Source organism: Stenella coeruleoalba (genome assembly GCF_951394435.1).
Source record: "Stenella coeruleoalba genome assembly, chromosome: 8".
In the NCBI taxonomy this organism is placed as follows: Eukaryota; Metazoa; Chordata; class Mammalia; order Artiodactyla; family Delphinidae; genus Stenella; species Stenella coeruleoalba.
The window spans coordinates 70,332,871-70,356,527 of NC_137154.1; the positions used below are offsets into that span (position 1 = coordinate 70,332,871).

Consider the following 23,657-nt stretch of genomic DNA (forward strand, 5'->3'; position numbering starts at 1 on the left):
GGTGCTTCCTGTTTGATGACACTCTTCCATACCAACATGGTGGTCCAAAATGGAATCTCTTTAATTTTTCATCACACTTCTAAAAGATACAGAGGAGATATGAATTAACTGACTTTAAGTCAATGTTAGAGACATGAGGAGAAAAAGTTAACACAAAGAAATACAACACACGAAAGAAAATATGCAATGTTTTATAAGCTGCACACAGTTCAACAAAAAAGGTGGGGACACAGATTTGACACAGATTATTAAAAATATTTATTACAAGCAGATTCCTCTTCCCATATTCAAAAGAAAAACATATGACTGGAAATACTGAGATGGCAACTGGTTAAACCAATTCCCAGTCCTTATCAAGTTAGCAATCAATAAAGGAAAAGATATTTTGGAACTTAAAATTAGGGAAGCCTATACACAATTTAGATGGGGGGGGGAAGAGAAAAACAAAAAAACCAAAATAAAGTCATATCGTTTACATTTTACAGCCTTTAATTAAGCACATAAAACTGTACTATTTAATATATTTCTCCATGAACTTTTTGTGAAATTCAGATCGCAGCGTATCATTTACAAATCTTTTGTCTTTCTTCTGATCATCTACACCTTTTGCACAGTTCTTGAAAACAACATCATCATCCCACCTGAAAGAAAAAAAGAAAATAGAACAATCTTACAATGCCTGTATCAACAGACAAGAACACCCTGTGAACTGTAAAGCTTATTCATCACACAAAAAGATGCTCAACCTGTACATCATTCAATGTAGCAATTACACCCAAAAGAATAAAGTAATTCTTAATAGGCTGTTAGCTTGCTTTTTTATAATAGGAAGGGTAATCCTTATTTAGAACATACACAACATTCTTATTATTTCTCCAGTATAAGAAACTTCGAGTTAAAAAGCAGAAATTACATAAATATTTAATGTTTTCAGGTCTAAAACAAAGAGGCAGTACCTGGTTCTACCCTGATTAGTATGGACAGCTCTAGATGATAGCTGGATGATTTACTATAGTTAGATTATGTGGTTTTAAGGATTTTATACATACTCTTTTATCAGTTAACATTTAGTAATCATTCACTGTAGTATTTACAATTTAGGGCAAAAGAAGAAACTATTGGGGTAAAACAATTAAGGCTCATATATTGGCTCTCATCTACATTAAACACAAAGCAAGAGCAGCTGAAGAGCTTAGGGCAGGAATCTCTAGTTCGTTTCTCCTGGTTGGATTTCATAATGTGTAAGTTTAAAAAAAAAAACAAAAAACCACCCACGGATGGGCTACAAAATAAATGTTTTATAGAAAATAAAGATTATGATTTCAAAGTATCATCTAGCATATAAAACACAAACTCATATATGTAATACATAAACTCTCACAAACATATATAAAATGAAAGCCTATATAATGTGTGTGTTTGCCTGTGGACGTATGCACTCTAGAAGGAACTGCACATCGAAAATAAGCAAAGAACGTGGGCATCTTTGAAAACAGTGTTTTAAGTCATCACTGGTGCAGTGCAGAGAAATGTGAAAAGCTGAGCAGAGCTAGGTCAAATGTGATCTGCACATTAAGACAACATGTTTCAGTCTCCAAACGATTTTATCTGCTTCCAAACAAGGCAGAACTATATAGCTTAATACAAATATAAATCAATGTAGTTTTTTCTCTACCCACTCTCTCCTCAACTCGCTCCCCACAGGCTTTGACCCTCCCTCTCAACACCAGCACTGCTCTCCCAGGGCCCTAACTCCAACCGCCACTTTGCAGTACCCACTTCACTTGGCCTGTCAGCAATATCTGACCTAGATAAATACTCCCCTCCTCTTGAAACTGTCTGTGTGGCTCCAAGACACCTACCAGCCTCTTTCGGTTCATTTCTTCCCCACTGGCTGCTCCTTCTCAGCCTAGTTTTTTTTCATTCATAATTCATATAATCAATATTTACTGAGCCCCTAGTATGTACCAGGTACTATTCCAGGTAGGGACAGCTAATCATCTACCCGACCTCGAAATATTACCCCAAGCTCAGTCCTCTGGCCTCCTCTCTGGCTATACTCATTCACTAAGTAACCTCATCTAGTCTTCATGGCTTCAGGAAACTTCTGTAAGTTGACAGCTCCCAAATTCATGATCTCTAGCCTGGGCTAACTCCAGAACCGCGTATCAAGCTACCTACTCAACATTACCACACAGACATATATATCATCCCAAAGTTACCATGTCTTAAATCGGTCCCTCCGCCTCCCCACCTCAGTTCACATTCTTCCCCATCTCTATCCTTTCAATAGCTCGGGTCAAATACCTTGGAGTCTAGTCTCTAATAAAATGTCACCTTTCTTGCAAATCCTCCCTTGCCTATGCAATTGCCATTGTAAAGACTTGTTTTTGTTTTTTACTATGAATGAGTCAGGAAGCCACTGGATGGTTTAGAACAGGATTGAGATCTTTTCTTTTATACTGTTTCAGTAGAAATACCAGGTCTAACATGCACAAAGCCAAGAAAACCAACGATGCCAAATACTGAATTTATATTGCACTGTCCTTTGAACACTCAGCAGGAACAAACCGCTGAATGCAGATACCATGCAGTGCGAGAGATCTTTTATTTTAAAAGGACCATGATGCTGCTATGTTAAGGAAAAAAACCTGGGGGTAGGGATGGAGAGGGTGGTAAGCATGCAAGCAGACCAGTTAGGGGGACTGCATCACTCCGGATGGAAATGGCAGCAGTGGAGGTGGTGAGAAATAATAGATATGGTTTAAATGTTAAGCCTACAGCAGGGTTTCTCGATCGCGCGCGCGCGCGCGCACACACACACACACACACACACACACACACACACACACGCTGTTGTCCTTAGGAAGGCCGCTTGCAAGGTTGGTCCCTGGCTGGCATTTGCAAACTTGGATTGCAGGAATCTTCTCTCTGTCACTGTGTCTAGACTGTCTGTACAAATATGTGGTTTATGAACATCTGCTTTCTTTCTGGGACTCTCAATTTTGGTATGTACTAGGCAGAGGTTGCCTATATGAGCAGCCAAGAAAAACCCTGGGAGTCTCTAATGGGTCTTCCTGGGCAGCAACACTGCACAAATGTTGCTGCATTTTCATTACTAGGGTAAAGAATGTGCTCTGTGTGACCCCTCATAGGAGGGACACAGCATAAGGAAGCACACACACTTCCTTCAGTGCCTTTTCCCTTTATGATCTGGCTGTGTATCTTCACTAAGTTAGTCATGAGAACAGCTACATGCTGAGCCCCCTTAGACCTTCTAGTCTCTGAATGTGAAGGATGGTTTTGGGGACCCTTGACACATATAACTACAATGTAAGCTTTGTAGGGTCAAGGGCTCAGTGCACTGCTCTGTCTCTAGTACTTAGAACAATCTCTGGTACACAGCTGGTTACTGTAAATATATACTGAAAATAAGTTTATTTTCTTTCATTCTCCTTCCATTATTCCAAAATGTGATGGAGAAAAATCTCAGTGGAAAGTGGGTATTATAAGCTTTACATAATATAGTTTGCTATAAAACTCATACTGTGTGTGTGTGTGCGTGCGTGCGTGCGTGTGTGTGTGTGTGTGTGTGTGTGTGTGTGTGTGTACACATACCTCTCCAACCCATTATTGTACAGTACCTTCTTTTAACTTTGAAGTTGGCCTGAGGTTGGGATGGGCCAGTGAGATTAAGGAGAGGGTTTCCACTCAGAATGTTTTCCATACGAATCCTTTCTTCTTCAGCCTTTTGTTCTTGTTCCTGCCAACAAGAAGGGAAGACTCATATTTACTTATATTACTTCTGGCATCAATCCTATAATATAACTCATATTTTAAAAGACTGTTAAGATTTTAAGAGGGAGATTGGGATAAGCATCAAGGTAGTATTGCTTTTTCTTTGTTTTTAAGACATTCCAGAAAAGTCTCACTTATCAAAATAATTGGGCATTTTCATTATAACCATTTCATGCTTGCCATCATACATTCATTAGTCTCTTTCTGACTTTGACATTCTTGACTTGCATATTTAAATCTATTTTCTTTCTTGAAGTACATACAAAATTACATAACTGTTTAAGAGAGTACATCTATAAATATTCTAATAATTTAAGAAGATATTAAACATCAAAAAGACATTTAGCAAAGGAATTATCTCAATTTTTAAGGAAGGGTTATATATAACTGTGATTAAAAATAATTTTATTTTGAATTACTAACAATGTAAACTCGCATCTCTAGGACTGGTGACAAGTTATTATTAACCAAGAATTATGTCATAAAATAAGATAAACCCTCGTGTAAAAAATTATATTCAGTAAACATGCATTTCTACTAATTTACCTGAGGTTTACCCATTTTATTCTTATGATTTATTGTTAATGACTTTCTATTTTTATCTGTCTCATCTGTTATCAGTTACATGCTTGTCTTTCTTCACTTTTATTTTAGCACTAACCTCTTTAAACTCAAATCACCCTCATCCTTCTTAGAATTAGAAATATAAAATGTCTAAAATCCTTAGCCATAACTTCTAGATCTACCTGATTCCATGCTATCTTAAACCAAAGACAGATCCCACTTTGCTGTGTTTTGGGGGTGACAAAATTGATGACTTAATATACCAAGGGAAAAAGGACTTTCTGGAAGTCTATTTATAATGAACCTGTGTTAGACCACTTGGAAAAATAACCTGATTTTCTATACAGGTTAAAGATACTTCATTTTAATAATCAAGTGTGAACAACTGATTTCATTTTTATGAGGCCAAATAATTGGGAGGTGAGAAGATGCAATTTTCAGGGAAATTAACAGGAAAATTCCTTTAAGTCATTTTCAGACTTTAAGCAAGCAAAAGTGAGGAGTATCCATCATAGATTAAGAACAGATAGCTTTCTAAAAATTATATACTTATTTTTAACAAATTATATTGATGCTAAAAGTAAAAAGACATATCTCTGAGATGCTAGACAAACAGGAGCTCAAGCATACAATGTATCCAAATTTATAATATAACAACATATGTGATGTAATAAGGTCCTGATCATTTTATGTTCAGAATATTATTTCCTTTAGAGTTACTGGTTGATTGCCATACATGGCACTGGGGAAAAAAGGTGCCAACTCTTTCCATACTCAAGTACCAGGTACACTGTTTCACGACTATAGGTATAAAGGATGGACAGCCTGTGGTTTGGTCAAATCTGAACCATCTTGTTTTGTAAGTAAAATTTTACTGGAACACAGTCACAGCCATTTATTTATGCACTGCCTATGGCTGCTTGTATCACAATTAGCTGAGTTGAATAGTTGTGACGGAGGCTGTATGGCCTGCAAGCCTAAAATATTAACTATCTGGCTCTTTACGGAAATTTTCCCAGCCCTTGACACAGGCTGACTGGTTTGAAAACATTTTGGAACATCTCAAAAACCAGCCACTAGAAAGCCAGACAGGGAAATGGGGGACAAATGGAATAAAACTGTCATTCAACTCCAAAAAAAAACACCAACACATTTTGTACAAAGAAATCAGATGAACCTTGCAAAATTGCCAAGATCTTCTGTCTAAAATGTTTATGCTCCTTAAACGTCAACCAAATGCATTTAAATGTCTCTTTGCGTATCCACAGCTATTTGGAGGCTAAAAGAATTTGGAACAGACAACTGCCCTCTTGTGGTGTGCCAGTGTAGGAATGGTCTTATAATTCTACAGGAATTACGCTATCGTATGCCACATTCTGACAGGAATTGTATTTTTAAATATTTTTCTTCTTCAAATCTGAATTCTAGCAGTCTTCAAAGCCTCTCCCAAAATCTTCCTCTCTTCTGAATTCTTCCCTGACCCTTCTGATCCATTTGAACTCTACCTCCCTAGGTTCTAAGCATTAACCTACATCAGTCTTTTCCCCAAGTCTCTTTCCTTTTTTTAAATAGAGCAATTCTTGGTTCAAATGAAATCTTACACAGAAGCCCATTAAAAAAGCTGCTCTTTTCTGGTTGAAAGTGGAGGCAGGGACTTCCCTAGCGGTCCAGTGGTTACGAATCTGCACTGCCACTACAGGGGACATGGGCTCGATCCCTGATCGGGGAACTAAGATCCCGCATGCTGTGCAGTGTGGCCAGGGGAGAAAAAAAAAAGTGGAGGCAGATATATCCACTTGAGTGTCTCACAATATATCAAGTTCAGTATGTGCCAAACAGAACTCATTATTTTCCTCTCCACTGAAACATGCCCATCCTTCGGCATCCCCTGATTAGTGTATAGCACCAACATCAACCCAGAAACTGCCACAGCTAGTCAGTCACTTTCTCTGGTCAATTTTATCTCCTTGATAGCTCTATCAGGATCTGTTTACTTCTCTCAAATCCAACTCCTATCATGCAAGATTCTCATAACTGCATGTGAGGATTATTGGAACAGCCCCCTACTCAGTTCTTTCCTCTATCCTCCACACCTCAGCCAGAGTAATCTTTCTAAAATGCATACCCAACCTTACCATCTCCAGCTGAAATCGACTAGCTCCACAGGTCCTTTGGAAGAGAGCTCAAACTCCTTTAGCACTGGTCTACAGATCTCTAGTGCTCTGACCTGCTCTTGCCTCCCAAGTGTTGTCTCTTACTGTTACTACTATGCGTAATTCACTCAAAGTTTAAAGGTACGTACTATGGATCCTATTTAATTCGTCTAACTGTCTTTGAGTTAGACATTCTTTCCTTCCACTGTGTAAATGTAGAGACTGTGGGGACTCAGAGAAGCTAGGTTATATAAAATTTATTGACAGATGGCCTCAGCAAGTGCCTGGAAAGAAGGCTGGGTCAGAAGACAAGGAGAGAGATAAAGACGGCCTCACTATACCTGTGGGTTCTTTGTAGGCTATGACTACATCTTAATCATCTTTGATTCTTCTGACACTTAACACACACTGACTATATGTCTATTGAACAAATAACTGAACGAAGAGCATTTTGATGAGTATGTCTGAACTATTTGGAAAGAATTTCTAACATAACCAGGAGATAGGAATCACCAGATTTATAGACCTACAGGTCCTATAATATCGAGACATGGTAAGGATGATTTCTAATATAAGGTGATATTACTTGATTTAAAGAACACTTCTACTTTAGTTTATGTGAGAAGATGTGAATATTTAACATGCTGGTTTTACCTTCCTGGCCTGCTCTTCAGCTCTTTCTTTTTTAATTTTTTCCAGCTCCGCAAGAAGAGCTGCAGTATCATCATCATCACTCTCCTCTTCAAAATCTTCATCTTCATCTTCCTCCTAAAAAAGAATGGTGATGGTCCAGGAGATGGGAGACAAAATAGATTATTCATTTTTTTCCATAAAAGTGGCACTCATCAAATCTTTGGAGCAGGATTAATTTTCCTAGAGGGAAAGATAAATGTACCTAAATACGGTTAAAATTAGCAACAACCAAAAATAAAATAAAACCCCACAAAAAAGCTTACAATTACTTACTAAAATGTCAACCTCTGATGTATTTTAGACATTATAACAGCAAAGAGTATAATGAAGGACCTTTCAAATTTACATAGTCAAATGGGAATTTACATATGAAAATATTTCTAAAACCAGAAAAGGAACACTTTATACTAAGTGTTACAAAGTAACAAAGTATGATACACACTACATACTTTGACCCTGGGAGTCAAAATAATTTTATATAGCTCAAAACAACTAGGAATTAAAGACAGTCAAAGGTACAGAAAAGGCTGCTAAATTCTCAGAAAAAAATAGTTTCAAATGAATAATCATTATATCTCACTTAAAATTGAGTTCCTTATATGGAATTACTGAGTTAATTTTTAATTTAGTCTGTCAACTCTAGAATTACTAATATATATGCTTATTAGATGCTACCCTTGAAAAGTCACTCAGATTTTTCCTCTGTATGTAGAAAACTGCAAATTAATTACAGACTGTGCAGTCCCACTAAATTTTAATGTTAATTAAAGTGTCAATCCTTAAAAACCTTCCACTTAGATCACATTCCTCCCTAAGCACAGAGGGAGCCATTAAGTGCATTGAACATCTGGAAGGGGCATCATTGGTAGCAAGTATGGAAAGGCCGCTACACTCACTGCAGGGGATGCCATCAATAAAGAGCCTAGTCTGAAGAGTGCCCTCTGAAGGGGAATAACTAGTCCAATTTCCATGGTTTAATACAGGGAATTATTTTTTAGGGAAGCGTATCTTTTAATAGATCTCTTCCTTCTCTGGCTCTCCAGAGATCAAACCTGAAATTTGATTAACCACAAGATAATGCTTTTCGTTTTAAAATAAACTATAGAGTTTAGCATTGAAGTCAGAGCTATAATAATAGTAAGTAAAAATAAATACAAATCGCTTCTTAAAGCCAAAAGAATAGATAAAAAGGTATTTCAGAAAAATGGTAAGTAAATGACTACATGGAGATGAGAGGAGGAAGTAAAACATACATCTGTTAGAGGGTCATCTGCGTCGAGGTTGGCAGCGGGAATCTGGTCCAACCGAGGCTTCTTTGACACCGAAGAGGAGGTTGTATGTTCTGGGGGAAAACAAACATTATCTAGCTTACTGAATCAAATCCTGCATTTCTTATAACATTTTAGGGACCTGTGGGCAAGAAGAGCTCAGGTCTTAAGCATGACAGTAGGGATTATAACCACAGTGCCTGGCAAATAAGCCCTTGGCAGATATCTATTGAATGAATTAATAAAAGTATTGATTTTAATATGGGAACTGTAGCCTCTCTCAGGAAATTTAGGAAATAGTTTACATACGCTAGAAATAAAAATGGAAGAATTTCATAGACAGAAACCATGGGGCCTCAAAAAGTCTGGCTGTGTAAGCAGTTAAAAACTCGTTGATCTGAACTGAAACAATGGTTACTAAATATCCCCAGATCACCTAGTTCTTTCTAACACAGAAACATAAAAAGATGGAATTGGAATCAACTGCATTATCATCTCTAATCCAATCAAATCTTTCAAGAAACTGCTACAGCTCACACCCAAATTTAAAAGCAAACAAACAAAAATAGTAATCCATTCCAATTACCACATGAAAGAAAAACTACTGTCAACATAACGTTATGAGAGAAACGTCTGGGGTAGTGTTGGCACCTCGGGTTGGCCGGTCTCTGTTTTTTTCTCTTGCAGCAGCTCTCTCTCTCTCTTCCAACTCTCTCCTGAAGTCACGGTTCCGAACTTCTTCAGGGGCATCCTGAGTGGTCTGTCTAAAGTAGAAACAAAACAGGGCAGAAATACTTCTAAAAAACACATGGCTGTAGTAATGGAAGACAATTCACAAAAAGCAACTTTGTCCTGAGTCCCTGAAGCATCAAGTCCCATTGGGGGAAATGGACAAGATCATCCTAATCTGAAGGTTACTAATAGGCATCCTGTGATGTATCCAATATTTCAAGAAACTCAAAATAATCACATACTTTCTTATAATAAGGCTGCAGGCTGATCAAAATGTCTTTACTTTTGGTTAGTATGTTAGTTCACAGCTTGTTAGAGTAACACTTTTAATCTCATATTGATTAGTACTGACAGAGCCTGGTGCCTCTGAAGTAATGTATTAGTTACTGTTCCATCTACATATGGAAATTCCTTGTTAATTGGCATTTCTGCTTAAGGAATATCTAGTAGCATTTTACAATCATAGAGCATAATTTTAGTGTAAGAAACACTATTGCATTCTACTCCTATGAAAATAGGTAAGTAATAATAACCCACACATGGTACTATCTCATGACCATGTCATTCAACAGATTTGGTCTTGCTTTGTGAAACAAGAAAAACAGAAAAGGCTTCATTACCTATATTTTATCTTTGTATGAGAGGGTAGGTCTCTGCTTGAATATTGCTTTGAGAGTTGGCTCAAATCACCTTCTCCTTTTCCTCTCCCCCCTCTTGCAGGTTCAAAAGTTGGCCTAGCTGCTGTTGTCATCTTCTATGCTTTGAAGAAAAACAATGTCAAGTTATTTCCAATATGATGAACTCTCATTTTATAAAGTATTAATCAATATCCCTCCTTGTGAAACAGTTTCCCTAACTTATTCCCCAAAACTTATAAAATAACCTCAAAAGCTCTGAACAAAACAAATAATGAGGCTCAGGGTGTACAAGGAACATGACAGATATTTAGTCTGTCATGAAGATATGCGTTTGTGTTCCTGTTCTCCTTCTGGCTCTGTGACCTCCGGCAAACCACCAAGCTTAAGTTTCTGTCATCTGTGGAATGGGGATACTCCTAATAGGATTATTAAGAAATGATGAGACTTGACATGTCAACACCCTCGTAAAATACAGTACTGCCATGTCCGGGTTTTAAAAAATCTCAGCTCAACCTTACTCCACCAGACTCCTTAAGGTTCCCATTTTATCTAAATCTCACACAGCAGAAAATAGGATAGTAACTACAAAAACAAAAAAGATATATAAAAAAATCACTGACAAAGCTACCGAGTGTCCTGGAAAAAAAGCTAGACTTTGATGACAGTTAGAGGCAAAGTTCTCCAACAACCTTTTGTTGATCCAATTTTCTCCAGCAGCCAACGTAACACAAATCAGATCTTTTGCAAATTACAATTTAAGAAATGCTCAAAACACAGGAACCCACCCCCAAAGGTTATGCTACTTTTGCTTTTGAGCAACTAAAGGATACTGCATAGCAGATGTGGCTACTAAACATCCTCAAGCGTCGGAAAAGCAAGCGTCGGGGAAACGGGGGGAAATGGTACACTTCTCTCGATTTTCAAAAAAACGGGAGAGCGATGTACCCAGAGAGGGAGAAACAGGGTTAGGGTTATCATTACCAGCGTCTCTGGGGGGTTCACCTTCGGGCTGTCACCGGGAACCCGCTGACCCTTCACCCCTGCCCCATTCGGCGAGGGGTGGGGGCGCCCGGACCCTGCTTAACGCTGTCTGCACAGTCATCTTCACGCTGCGCTCTCCGCTGCCAGCCCGGGACTGGGGACGCTCCTGACAAGCGCTGAGCTCCACCACCCGCCCGCCGCTCCAGGGCCTCCTCTGCCCGCGCTCGCTTCTCCGCCTCCGTCCCCAATCGCCCTTTCCTGCCCCACTCACAGTCTGCTTTCCTGCTGCCGCTCACTTTGGCCGAGCTCCGATGCAGTTGCCTCAGATCATACAGACGCCATTTTAAATCTTGGCTCCCAGAAACCTCTGCGCCCAGGGCTAAAGCCCAAGACCCGGAAGCAAACCCCAAGCTCTTTAGCCGCCTTTCAGAGGCGGAGGCGGGGACCAATCAGCGGAGGCCAAGGTGGAAGTCGGCGTGACGACAGCAAGGGGCGGGGCTGAAACTGCCCAGGGGGCGGGCATTTGAAATCAGTGCTTAAGGGTAGACTCTAAGCATCATTTTGTACCTTCAAGAGCCAATTACTTAATGTCTCTTCCGTCTTTTACTTTCCCGACCCCCTCCCAGACTCCTTCATTCCGGTACTGCGTGGACGGAAAGCCCCGGGTAGCAGACACCACGTCCCCGGCTAGCGAGAGAGAGCGTAGAAAAGGATTACACCAAACTGTTTAAATCCAACGGCTCCAGCTCCTTTCTCCTGAGCTAGACCCAACAACCCTAGAGAGTTGGGCTACGGAAAGACTAGTGTTTTCATTTAATTGGATATGAAGAAAGAACAAATATGTACGGGGGCAACCACGATCTTTATAAAGGTACCATTCCTGCAAAAATATTAGTCTTCAAAGCAAAGGTTGTATTCGTATTGTTTGTTAAAATTTTTATTTTTTAAAAAGCCTGAGTTCTAGTGGGAGGGAAGGTGCCAGTATTAGAGCTTCCTTATGTATTAACCGACATGGAACTTTTAAAACGGTGGGCCCAACTGCCAGGAGCACTAGATGCAGTTATTAATGTAAGATGGCTACTCAGGTGTTAGGTGAAGTTTTAATAAGGCAGCGAACAGGAAAATGAGAAATCACCAATCGTCCTTACTCTTTCCCCGTAAAAAACCACTCTGGGAGCAGGGATCTTGTTTGCTTAGTTCATCTTGGTATCTGATCACATAGTCCTTGGCCACAGTAGATGCTCAATAAATATTTGTTGAACAAATGAAAATTCAACTCCCCCAACTTGGTTTCAAATGTAAAAAGCTCATAAAATCGAACATAGAAAAGCTTTTTACCCCTAGAACTCTTTCTTTGAACTTTACATGAAACAAAACAATAGAAAAAGTCCCTTCCCCCATAAAGTTCAAGATACAAATCTTGATTTTTCTTAGCGAAGCTATTACTCCCCTAGTCTTACACATCTCAGTAAAGGACACTACCATCATACTAGTTACTCAAACCAAAATCCCAGGGCTCCTACTTAAGTTCCTTTTCCTTCATTTTTCTCATCCAGTTTATTTGCAAGTCTTGCCAATTCTACTTTCAACATACACCCTAAATTTCATTCCACTACCCAAGTCCAGGCCACCATCATTTTCCGCCTGGATTGCAATTGCCCCCTAATGATCTTCCAGCTTCCACTTTTCTCCCACAGTCAGTTTTGCCTGTAACAATGAGAGTGATCTTTTAAAATTGTGAATCAGGTAGTGTTACACTCCTGCATAAAAATCCACTGCACTTAGAATAAAAGTCAAATTTCTTAATGTGACCTGATGTTTCTTAGGGTCTGGTTCCTACCGATCTCTCTGGCTTCACTTCTAATCAATCACTTTCCTACACAATAAGCTCTAGCCACAGCCAGCCCTGCATTTCTGTTTCACAAGCAAGATTCCTTTGCACTAGCTTATCTCTGCTGTCTGTGCCCCAACATAGCTGTATTATCATTCTTCAAGTCTCAGCTCAAATAATCACCTCCTCAGTTTTTCCCTGACATCTACATTTGCACCCCTGTCCCTCCAACACACAAATACCATCACATCACCCTGTTTTATTTTTTCAAAGTACTAAACACTACTGAATTTATTCTGTTCATTGTTTATTGCCTTGTTTCTTGTCTGACAGGCAGCATCACAAAGTCATTAAGAGAAGGGGATCTATAGCCTGACTGTTTTGGTTCTAAATTCCAGATCTGCCCTTTCCTAACTGTATCCTCATACAAGTTATTTTCCCTTTCTGTGCCCTCAGTTTCCTCATGTATTAAATGGAGATAATTTCTAGACACTACCACATAGTGTTATTATAAGGATTAAGTGAATTAATACTTGTGCTTAAAACTGTCTCAGCAAACAGTATTTGCTAAACAAATGTTAGTTATTATTATTATTAATATTATTTTTATTATTATTGTCTATCTTCCTGTATTAGAACATAAGTTCCAGGAAAGCAGGAACCTTGTCTCTCTTGTTCACTGGTGTATCCTCTGCATATAGAACAGTGCCTGGCACATAATAAGTGCTGAGTAAGTATTTGCTGAATGAATGAATGAGTGATTGATGCACTGTGAAGTAGAGGAATGACATAACAATGGCAAGGAGGTGACACAAATATGGAAAATACCCCTGGTATTTATGTTCCAACTGCCCTTATCAGCCCTGAGTCAATCACCTGGATTCATCTACCTCCCATTTAACCACCTTATCTTTTGGTCACCAACCATGATTAAATAATCATCCCTGTGATTGCATTAACACCAACGTATAGTATAATCAGTCCAAAAAGCTTTGGCTTAAATGGTCTGAAAGTATTAATAAGAAAAAGAAATTTAAAAGTGTACTTAAATGATTTTAAAGTACTAGTAAAAAACCAAAGCTCTATAAAGTTCTTTACTTAAATGACTTGAAAGTATTAGAAAAAGAAAATAAAAGTAAGTAAAAAACTTAATTCACCCTCTCAGCTGACAAAAAGCATATATAACCTCCCAAGAATCCTCATAAACCCATTACCACAAAAATCTAGTTGGGCCCTTAATGCTGCCTGAAAATCTTCTCATACTCTCCTAATTGTTTATTTTCCCACTCTGCAATATTATGATTTCCCACATTCCCCTCTTTCTTCAAATCTACACACCTCTTTCACCATCCTTTCCCTCATTTCCTTTCTCAGGAATGGGTGATCTGACTTCTCTGAGAAAATAGAAGCTCTTTTTCTTGGAGGATTCCTCATCTCCCCGCAAGCAGGTCTACCGAGCTGCCTTTGACTATTTCCTTACATTCAGCTTTCATGTGCTGGTAGAGATGAGGTGACCCTAACCTTCTCCCTGTGTTCTGGGTCCAAATCCCTCCAGCCTTCTTAGTAATTGGCATCCTGCTATATTTTCTGTCTCTCATAATCTATGAATCCATACCTTTCAGATGATTCTTATCAGCTTTTGGATATGTTGTAGTATGCTTTAACCTTAAAAAATGCTTCTTCATTTTAATATGGCAACGGTCATATTAATTCAATGTGAAAAGGACTTTTCATATCATAACTGTGATTACAAAACTGACTATTCTTATGTCAGGATATAACGTAGGAATTCCAGCTTCAAAGTTTAAACAAACACTGCAGCCAGTTGAATTAAACACCCGAAAGGGAAGAAAGAAATCATAAAAACCTAGAAAGAAAATTTAAGAGACTATTTGTACTACTTGGGGTCTGTAAAGGCCTTTTGATCAAGGCAGAGCACCTAAGAGCTGTAAAAGAAATAATTAAAAAAATTCATCTATATAAAAATTTAATTTTATGGCAGAAAATGCCCAAAATGAAGTCAAAAAATAAATGCTAGATTAACAGGTAAATTCTGTAATGCCTATAGCATATAAAATATTACTACTGCTAGTACTACTACTACTAATATGCATAATATAAAAAATACAACAACCCAATAAAAAAATGGACAAAGAGTATAAACAGGCCATTCAGAAGAAGCAATTCCAAGTAGATAATCAACATGAATGACACACAACCTCTCTATTAGGAAAATGAAAGTAAACTAACAATAGATCATCACATTACAGCATCAGATTGGCAGCAGTTTTTGAAAGTTAATAATACAGCTGGATGGGATAGGGAAAAAGGGGATCCAATCAGACAGCGAGGAGGCATTGGCTCCCATTTCCCTCACAATAAAAATTAAAGGTGCTCACATGACCCATCATAAGGCTCCCCCCTACTTAGTTGACCTTCTGTCTTGCTCATACCTGTGTAGGCTACAAGCCTTCCTGGTGTTGTTTGAGCATAACACCTGCCTTAGGGCCCTTACACTAGCTATCTCCTTGGTCGAGAACACTCTTACCTGTCTTCAAGTCTTTGGTCAAGTGAGGTCAGCTAACCATGACAGCCCTAATTAAAGTTGCAACCATGTTCCCACTTTGTCCTCCAAATCTTGCACACCTTATATCCCTTATCCTGCTCAACTTTTTTACGTAGCACTTATCATCATCCATGATCCTATATAATTTAGTTATGTTTATTATTTCTTTATCTATCCCATGCAGAATATAAATTCTAAAAGGACAGGAATCTGTTTTGCCTGGTGAGGTAGGCCAAGCATCTAAAACAGTGCTTGGTACCAATAGGTGCCCATAAATGTGTTCCAAATGAGTGGATAAATGAATGAATGAATGAGTGAGTGAGTGAGTGAATGAGTTTTAACAGGAAAAAAAAAAATCACATTTGGATGTAAAAAGTTATTGCCTTGGGCTTCCCTGGTGGCGCAGTGGTTGAGAGTCCGCCTGCCGATGCAGGGGACACGGGTTCGTGCCCTGGTCCGGGAAGATCCCACATGCCGCGGAGCGGCTGCGCCCGTGAGCCATGGCCGCTGAGCCTGCGCGTCCGGAGCCTGTGCTCCGCAAGGGGAGAGGCCACAACAGTGAGAGGCCTGCGTACCGCAAAAAAAAAAAAAAAAAAAAAAAAAAGAGTTATTGCTTTAATCTCTTTTATATTTTAAAGGAGAAAAAAAGTCATTTTCATTCTGCTAGTCTGAAATCCAGATTCGAAATGAAGATACGCGAAGACGCAGAAAGGTGATTTCTTTTCAGGAAAATGAAAAATCATGTGATTATCAGGCTCTATATGTGTTATCAAAATTCTAATTCAATCAGCCCACCCCTAATCCAAGCTCAGCTCTAATTCAATCAAACCTCCCTCCTTTTCCAATTGAATCACTTCCCCTGTTTTAGTAAACCCTCTCATTTGCAAACTTACCAGCCCACAAAGTGTGAAACTTTTGCTTGAAAATGAAGGAAAAAAAAACCAATGGTCACAAGTCAGAAATCACACTTAAAAAATAAAGTGATATAAAATGACATCTGTTTAAAATTTTTAACCTGAAAATGACCAATTTTCTAATATAAAAAGTTGGTGCTTTAATCTGTTTTGAAAAGTGAAAAGAATAGAAAAATAAAGTAGCTTGCTTTCTACCAACAAAATCCTGTTTTTAAATGAAGGTGCTCTGGAGCCCAGAGAGATGCATTCCTGGTGATAACTTCAAGATGAAATTTGCTGATGGTCCAGGCTAGGTTACTGTACAGTATTATAAGTTAAGCACTTCTTACTTAATCGGAGCACATGGCTACCTCACTAGCTGGCCAGTCAGTTATTACTAAGACAATTAAAAGCAAACATATTAAAAAACAGTTAAAACTAAACAACTAAAAATATAGAAAATAAAGGGATAGACAAAAACAGGCCAGGCAAATTCTAAACAACAAAGAACCTTATGTAGCAATATTAATTGTCAAAAATATTCTTTAAATAGTATAGCATTAACAAGGACATTAATATGGGCATCTTATTGCATCACAGAAATCCACTAGGAAATTGTTACAATCATGAACATTTATCCAACTAACTACATAGTCTGGAAAAAATATGAAGCAAAAATAAAAAATTAAAAGGAAAAACTGCAAATCCACAATCATGATGGGAATTTTTTTATCATAAACTTCTCTCAGTTTGATAGATCAAGCAGACAAATTCACAGCATTGATACACAGAAACCAGATTGTGTATAGAGATGTATGCTTATTGCATTTATTTATGCATGTATATATTTATATATTGCATTTATATACGGATATAAAATCCTTCAACCAAAACAAGAGAATGCACGTTCTTTTCAATAAACAATGAACGTACAAAATTTAATCAAGTATAAAGCCCCCAAATAAATTACAATAAATGCCTATGTATTCATTTTTAAATGATAATATTTAATCTTGTCAATTTTGAACTTTCTATAAATGAATCATATGTGTTCTTTTGTGCTTTGCTTTTTCCCTTAATGTGTATTATGTTTAGCTGTGGTATAATATATAGAATTTCATTGCATAAAAATACATAGTATAACCTATTTATTCTAATAATTATGCTTCCAGTATGTGTTTATTACACATAATGCCACCATGAACATTCTTGGAAATGTGCAGAAGTGCATGTGTACACATTTCATATATATATCCCATCATCACGATAAGAATTCGTCTTGTCCTATAATCTCACCACCCTTGATATTGTCCAACTTTTCAATTTCAGCTCATCTGGTGGGTGTATAGTGATATCTTATTGAGGTCTTAATTTGTATCTCCTTGAGTACTAATCTCCTTTCATATTTTTATTGTCCATTTGGATTTCCTTTGTGAAGTATCTGTTCAGTCTTTCTATTGAAATTTTTTTTCTTATTGATTTCTATGAGTTCTTACTACTTTGGGCATCAGTTCTCTGTTACTTATTTGTGCTGTGCATAAAATTTTCACTTCTTGGCTTCTCTTTTTGGTATATTTTGATATACAAAAATTAACATGAGGGTAGTTCAGTTTATAAATCTTTTCCTTAGTACATGGTATTTCTTTATTAAGTAATTCTTCCCTACTTTAAGGTTACATTGATATTCTCAGATACTATCTTCTGAAGGTTTTATAGTTAGGCCTTTCACAATTCTACCAGGAATTCATTTTTGTGAATGGTGTAATAGAGGGGTCTTGAAATCTGGTAAAGCAAGCCTTCTCACCTTGTCCCTCTTTTATGAATACCTTGCTGTTCTCTGCCCTTTGCACTTCAATATAAAATTTAAAGTGTCATGTTCTATGAAAATACACTTGGGATTTTGATTGTGATCATGTTGAATCTGTAGATCAATTTAAAAGTCGACATTTATACAATATTGAGTCTTAAAATCTATTAACAGGTTATATCTTTTCCATTTATTTAGATTTTCTTTAATTCCCCTAAGTAGATTTATATTGTCTTCATAGAAGTCTTGCAAATTTTTGTTAGCTTTAGCCTTAGATACTGCTTAATTTTTAATGCTATTATAAATGGCATCTTTCTTAAATTTTAGTTGTCTAGTTGTTCATTGCTGATATGTATAAAGATAATTGTTTTTTATATATTGCTATTTTAAATTCAGAGACTGTTCTAAACCCTCTTATTAAGTAAAATAGTTTATTCGTAGAACTTTTCAAAGTTTTACATATACAATCATTTCTAAGAATGACAACAGTTTTGTTTCTTCCTTTCTGATCTTTTCTCCCCTCCTCCCTTTTTTTCCCTTGCCTTCTTACATTGGATAAGACATCCAGGACAATGTTAAATAAAAGAGGTGATCACAGGCATCCTTGTCTTTTTCCTGCTCTGAAAGGGAAAACTTTTAATTACTAAGTATGATGTTTACTGAAGGTTTGGGGTAGATGTACTTTATTCAATTAGGAATTTCCCTAGAATTTTTGGTTTGCTAAATGGATGGCAGATTTTATCAAACACTTTTCTGCGTCTAATGAGATTGTCTTTTGATCTGTTACTGTGTGTTATTATATTAATTTATTTAACTATAAACTAACCTTTCATTCCTGGAATAAACCCATCTTGATTATGATGAATATATTGCAGGAATCAGTTTACTCAGATTCTATTTAGGACTTCTGCATCTATGTTCATAAGTGAGATGCCTATTATTTTCCTTTCTCATCATGTCCTTGTACATACAATTTGTATCATAAAATATTTTGGGAAATATTCTTTCTTTTTCTGTTCTCCAGGAAAATTTGTCTAAGATTGGAATTACTTCTTCCTTGAATATTTGGTAAAATTTGCTGGTGTATCCATTTGGGGTGTAGAGTTTTCTTTGTGAAAAAAGTTTTGATTACTGCTTCAGTTTACTTCATGGTTATATATATACTCAGCATTCTATTTCTTCTTGTGTCAATTTTGTTATTTACATTTTTCTAAGAATTTATTTATTTCATCTGAATTTTAAAATATATTGGCTTAAAGTGCTTTTCAGTATCTTTATTTTCTTTTATATGTCTGCAGAATCTATAGTGATGACCTCTTTGTTTTTCCTAATATTGGCTATTTCTGCCTTCTATTTCTGGTCTTTACCATTTTCACCAGGGGTTTGTTGATTTTATTAGACTTCTCAAAACAACCCAGCTATTGGTTTTGTTTATTCTCTTTATTTTATATTAGTTTTCTATTTCATCAATTTCTGGTCTTATTTTTATTGTTTTCTTTGTTCTACTTTCTTTTCTGTACTTCGACTTTCTGTGATGGATGCTTAGCTCATTTAATTTTCCAGTCTTCTTTCTTTTCTTAGATATTTATTTAAACCTATAAATCTCCCTTTTAATACAGTTTACCAGCATCCCATCAGGCTTGAAATGTAGCATATTCACTCTCATTTGGTTTAAAGCATTTTCTAATTTTATTTTTACTTCTTTATGATTACAAGGTTTATTTAGAAATATATTTTTAATTTTACAGAATTGGGAGCTATCTAGTTATCTTTTTAATATTAATTTCTAACTTTATTATTTTGTGGTCAGAGAACATGTTCTGCCTTCTTTCAACCCTTTGACATTTGTTAAAACAGTTTTATGGCCAGAGTTTTATGGTCAGTTTTGCAAAATTTCCATAGTACTTGAAAAAAATTATATTCTGCAGTTTGGGAGTACAAAGTTCAATATATGAACTTTAGGTCAGTTTTTAAGTTGCCTCACTCAAATATTCTATATGGCTTTTCAGCTACTTGATCAATTAGCGGGGTCCTATTTTATGCCTTTGTTCTCTGGGTCTCTGTCATTCTCAAAATTATCTCAGATTAGGTGATAAATGATAGGATGCAACGTAATGTTAAAATTGAGAACCACTTATGAAAATCTGAAAAGAGTGTAGAATTTCTACTAACTCAGTCAATATTCAACATTTTTCTGGAGATCATATCTAATTATATGACTTCCATTCCTAAGCAGCTCAAAAAAAAAAGAAAGAAAGAAAAAAGAGTAAAAAAAAGCTATGACTACTGGAAAAGAAGAGATATATTTTTTGTATATATTTTCAGAAAATATTATCTACATGAAAAACTCTAGAAACAATGGTCAAGCTAATAGAACTACTAGGAAATAAGAGGAATAAGGTTTGAAAAGAGATATAAGATCAATTAAAAAATTAATAGAGAAAACTGTCCATAAATTACTAAAAAATTACACTAAAAACTATAAACTTCCTTAGAATATATCTGAGGAAACAGATATATATCTTTATGGATAAAATTCTGAAACTTTATTGAAATACACACAAGATCTGAATAAATGGAGGAATATACCAATTAATGGGTGGGAATGCTATGTCTACACCAAATTTTTATTTAACTTAATGCAATTTCAACTCAAATCAACAGGGTTTTTATAGAACTTGAAAATTTTATTCTAAAATGTATACTGAGATTTAACTTTACTAATCTAGTAAAATTAATTCTGAAAAAGATGAATAAGGACATTGAGACTAGCCTTACCAACTATCAATACTAAGTATAAAGCTATAGTAATTTAGACAATATAGTTTTGGCACAGAAATGGACAAAGAAATCAAAGGACTTGAATGGAAAGGTTAGAAAGAGAACCATACTTATTTTGGAACTTGACATATGAGAGTGAAGGATTCCAACTCAGTGGGAAAATGGTGGTAGACAACTGGACTTCTACAAAAAAAACGCAACAACAATATAGATCCCTACCTCCTAACAACAATGTTCTAAATGAGTGAAACTAATATGAAAAACAAAGAAATTAAAAGAGAATAAAATCTTTGTGACTTCAAAGATAAGTGGGTTACTTAAACAAGACATAAGGGAACAAAACATAATGGAAAATATTAATAAATTTAGTTATACTTAATTTTTCAAAATAATCTGAAAAAGATACCATAAACAGATTTATAAAGGAGGTGGTGGCTAGGATAAGATATTTGAAACAATACAATAGACATAGAATTAGTATCCCAAACATTTAAAGAACTTCTACAAATCAGTAGAGAAAGAAAAACACTCTAACTTAAAAAATAGGTAAAGGATATAACATAATTATCAAAACACACAAAAGGCCAATAAATCAATGAAAAAGCATTCCACCAGGAAACAAGTCACACATTAATATTAATAACAATATAAAGGAGATCAATTGTTTGGCCAATCAAATCACCAGGAACTAAAAATTTGACACTGTCAAGTGCATCTGGGGATAAGGAGAAAGAAACTCTCTTACTCTGCTAGTGACTGTGTTAATTAGGAAAGTCAATAGATAAGCAACATGACATTGCCTAATAAAATACAAAGTGTAGTTTCTCTACAACTTCTCTACAGTTTCTCTAAAAACCAAAATATCTAACCTAAATAAATTCTCACATATAATTACTAAGACACATGTAAAAGGTTTTTAATGCAGCATTTTTTACAATAAAAAACACTGGGAGTAGTCTAAATACCCAGAAATGCATAAAAAATATATTCTTATGACAGACTATGTATGTATATATATGAATACATCTTGAAGCTATTAATGTTTAATTTAAAAATTAGAAAAATATTATATATTTGGTATAAAATAATTTATAGAAAATAGAAATAGCAGATACACAAAATAACACTATATATGTGGATACACATTACACACACACACACACACACACACACACACACACACACACATCCACAGGTAGAAAATACACCAAACTCATGGTAGTTGTTGTTTCTGGCATTGGGGAGGAGAAGGAGATTAGGATTTGGGGTTTAGATCTGAAAGGGACTTCCACTTCATCTGAAATATTTATTTCTTCTATTTAAAAGTACTTGAAGCAGGAAGAATGTCTGTTCAACATTACATTGGAGATTCTAGTCAGGGCAGTTAGGCAAGAAAAAGAAATAAAAGGTCCAAATTGGAAAGGAAAAAATAAAGCTACCTTTATTGATAGATGGCATGATTTTATATAGAGAAAATCTTAAGGAACAAATACTAGAACAAATAAGTTCAACAAATTGCGGGATGTACAAGATCAGTATACAAAAATCAGTTGATTTCTATACACCAGCAATGAATAATCTGAATATTAATATTAATCTGAAAATTAAACTAAGAAAATATTCCATTAACAATATTGTCAAAATGAATAAAATGAATAAAATGCTTAAGAATAAATTTAACAAAAGAAGTGCAAGACTTCTACACTGGAAACTACAAAACATTGTTAAAGAAGAGCTAAATAAATGGAAAGACATTCCATATTCATGCATCAGAAGACAAAATTGTTAAGATAGAAATACTCCCCCAATTGATCTATGGATTCAGTGTGGTCCTTATTATAATTCCTGCTGGCTTTTTTTCCCCCAGAAATTAAAAGTTGATCCTGAAATTGATATGTAAATACTAAGGACCCAAAATAGCCAAAACAGTCTTGAAAAAGAATAAGAATTTTGGAGGAGTCACACTTCCCCATTTCAAAACTTAACTGCAAAGCTACAATAATCAAGACATTGGTATAAGGATAGCTATATAGTTTAATGAATAGCTGTATACTTAAATGGAAGAGAATCAACAAAATTTGAAGATATTTCAACAGTGAAAGAATAGTCTTTTCAACAAATGTTGCTAGAATAATGGATATCCACAAATGGAAGTCTGAAACCGACTCCTTACCTCACACCATACACAAAAACTAAGTCAAAATTGATCATAGACCTAAATGTAAGCTAAAACTATAAAACTCTTAAAAGAAAACATAGGAATATATCTCCATGATTTTGAGCTAGGCAATAATTTCTTAGTTAAAATACCAAAAGCACAAGCAATAAAGAAAACTGATAAATTAGATTCATCAAAATTCAAAACTTACACACTTCAAAAGACATAATTAAGAAAGTGAAAAGATAACCCACAGACTGGGAGAAAATATTTGCAAATCATATATTCAAAAAAGGACTTATAATTAGGACATACAAAGACCTCTTGCAACTCAATTATAAGACAAATACAAAAATGAGCAAAGGATTTGAATAGAAATTTCTTCAGAAAAGATATATGAATGGCTAATAAGTATCATAATAAATGTTCAGCATCATTTGTCATTAAGGAAATGCAAATCAAAGCAATGAGATAGGACTTCACACTGACTAGAATTGCTATATATAAAAAAATAGACAAACAGTAACAAGTGTTGGTGAGGATGTTGAGGAATTGAAACCCTCACACATGGCTGATGGAAGTTTAAAATGTTGCAGGCACTTTGGAAAAACAGTACAGCAGTTTCTCAAAATGTTAAATATAGAGTCACCATATTATGACCCAGCATTCCACTTCTAGGTATCTATAAAAGAAAAATAAAAGCATATGTCCACTCATAGACTGTACATGAATGTTCATAACAGCATTATTCATAAGAGCCAAAAGATTAAAACAACCCAAATTTTATGAGCTGA

The 23,657-nt window shown here is 35.9% G+C and overlaps 3 protein-coding genes across 5 annotated transcripts in view; 2 read left to right on the forward strand and 1 right to left on the reverse strand.

Moving 5' to 3' along the window:
- Positions 1-69: 69 nt before the first annotated feature.
- CWC15 (CWC15 spliceosome associated protein homolog) lies at positions 70-11,216 on the reverse strand. 3 transcript variants are annotated; one of them, XM_079928759.1, is made up of 7 exons: positions 10,828-10,934; positions 9,829-9,967; positions 9,128-9,240; positions 8,462-8,550; positions 7,170-7,283; positions 3,645-3,763; positions 70-641 (listed from the first exon to the last, which is right to left on the reverse strand). In XM_079928759.1, the coding sequence occupies exons 2-7, from the start codon at positions 9,957-9,959 to the stop codon at positions 512-514; spliced, it is 696 nt and encodes a 231-aa protein (XP_079784885.1). In that variant the 5' UTR covers positions 9,960-9,967; positions 10,828-10,934; the 3' UTR covers positions 70-511. The 3 variants fall into 3 exon arrangements, with proteins under 3 accessions (XP_079784885.1, XP_079784883.1, XP_079784884.1); XM_079928757.1 differs by lacking the exon at positions 10,828-10,934 and adding an exon at positions 11,099-11,216 and having other exon boundaries at positions 71-641; XM_079928758.1 differs by lacking the exon at positions 10,828-10,934 and adding an exon at positions 11,099-11,214 and having other exon boundaries at positions 72-641; positions 9,829-9,962.
- A 467-nt stretch (positions 11,217-11,683) lies between these two features.
- KDM4D (lysine demethylase 4D) overlaps positions 11,684-23,657 on the forward strand; it is a 28,626-nt gene continuing 16,652 nt past the window's right edge. The window contains exons 1-2 of the mRNA XM_079928749.1: positions 11,684-11,698; positions 13,295-13,388. The gene's annotated coding sequence lies outside the window, so the exon portion shown is untranslated. The remainder of the gene's footprint in view (positions 11,699-13,294; positions 13,389-23,657) is intronic.
- The window catches only part of LOC307190011 (lysine-specific demethylase 4D-like), a 72,174-nt gene continuing 61,837 nt past the window's right edge, over positions 13,321-23,657 (forward strand). Inside the window, exon 1 of the mRNA XM_079928747.1 lies at positions 13,321-13,388. The gene's annotated coding sequence lies outside the window, so the exon portion shown is untranslated. The remainder of the gene's footprint in view (positions 13,389-23,657) is intronic.

Excerpts from the sequence above, each read along its gene's own strand:
- CWC15 (XM_079928759.1), bottom strand. The coding sequence starts at position 9,959 with ATGACAACAGCAGCTAGGCCAACTTTTGAACCTGCAAGAGGGGGGAGA. Across the intron at positions 8,551-9,127 it reads CAGAGACCGGCCAACCCGAG|AACATACAACCTCCTCTTCG; the intron begins GTGCCAACACTA and ends GTTTTCCCCCAG. Across the intron at positions 7,284-8,461 it reads CAGATGACCCTCTAACAGAT|GAGGAAGATGAAGATGAAGA; the intron begins GTATGTTTTACT and ends ATTCTTTTTTAG.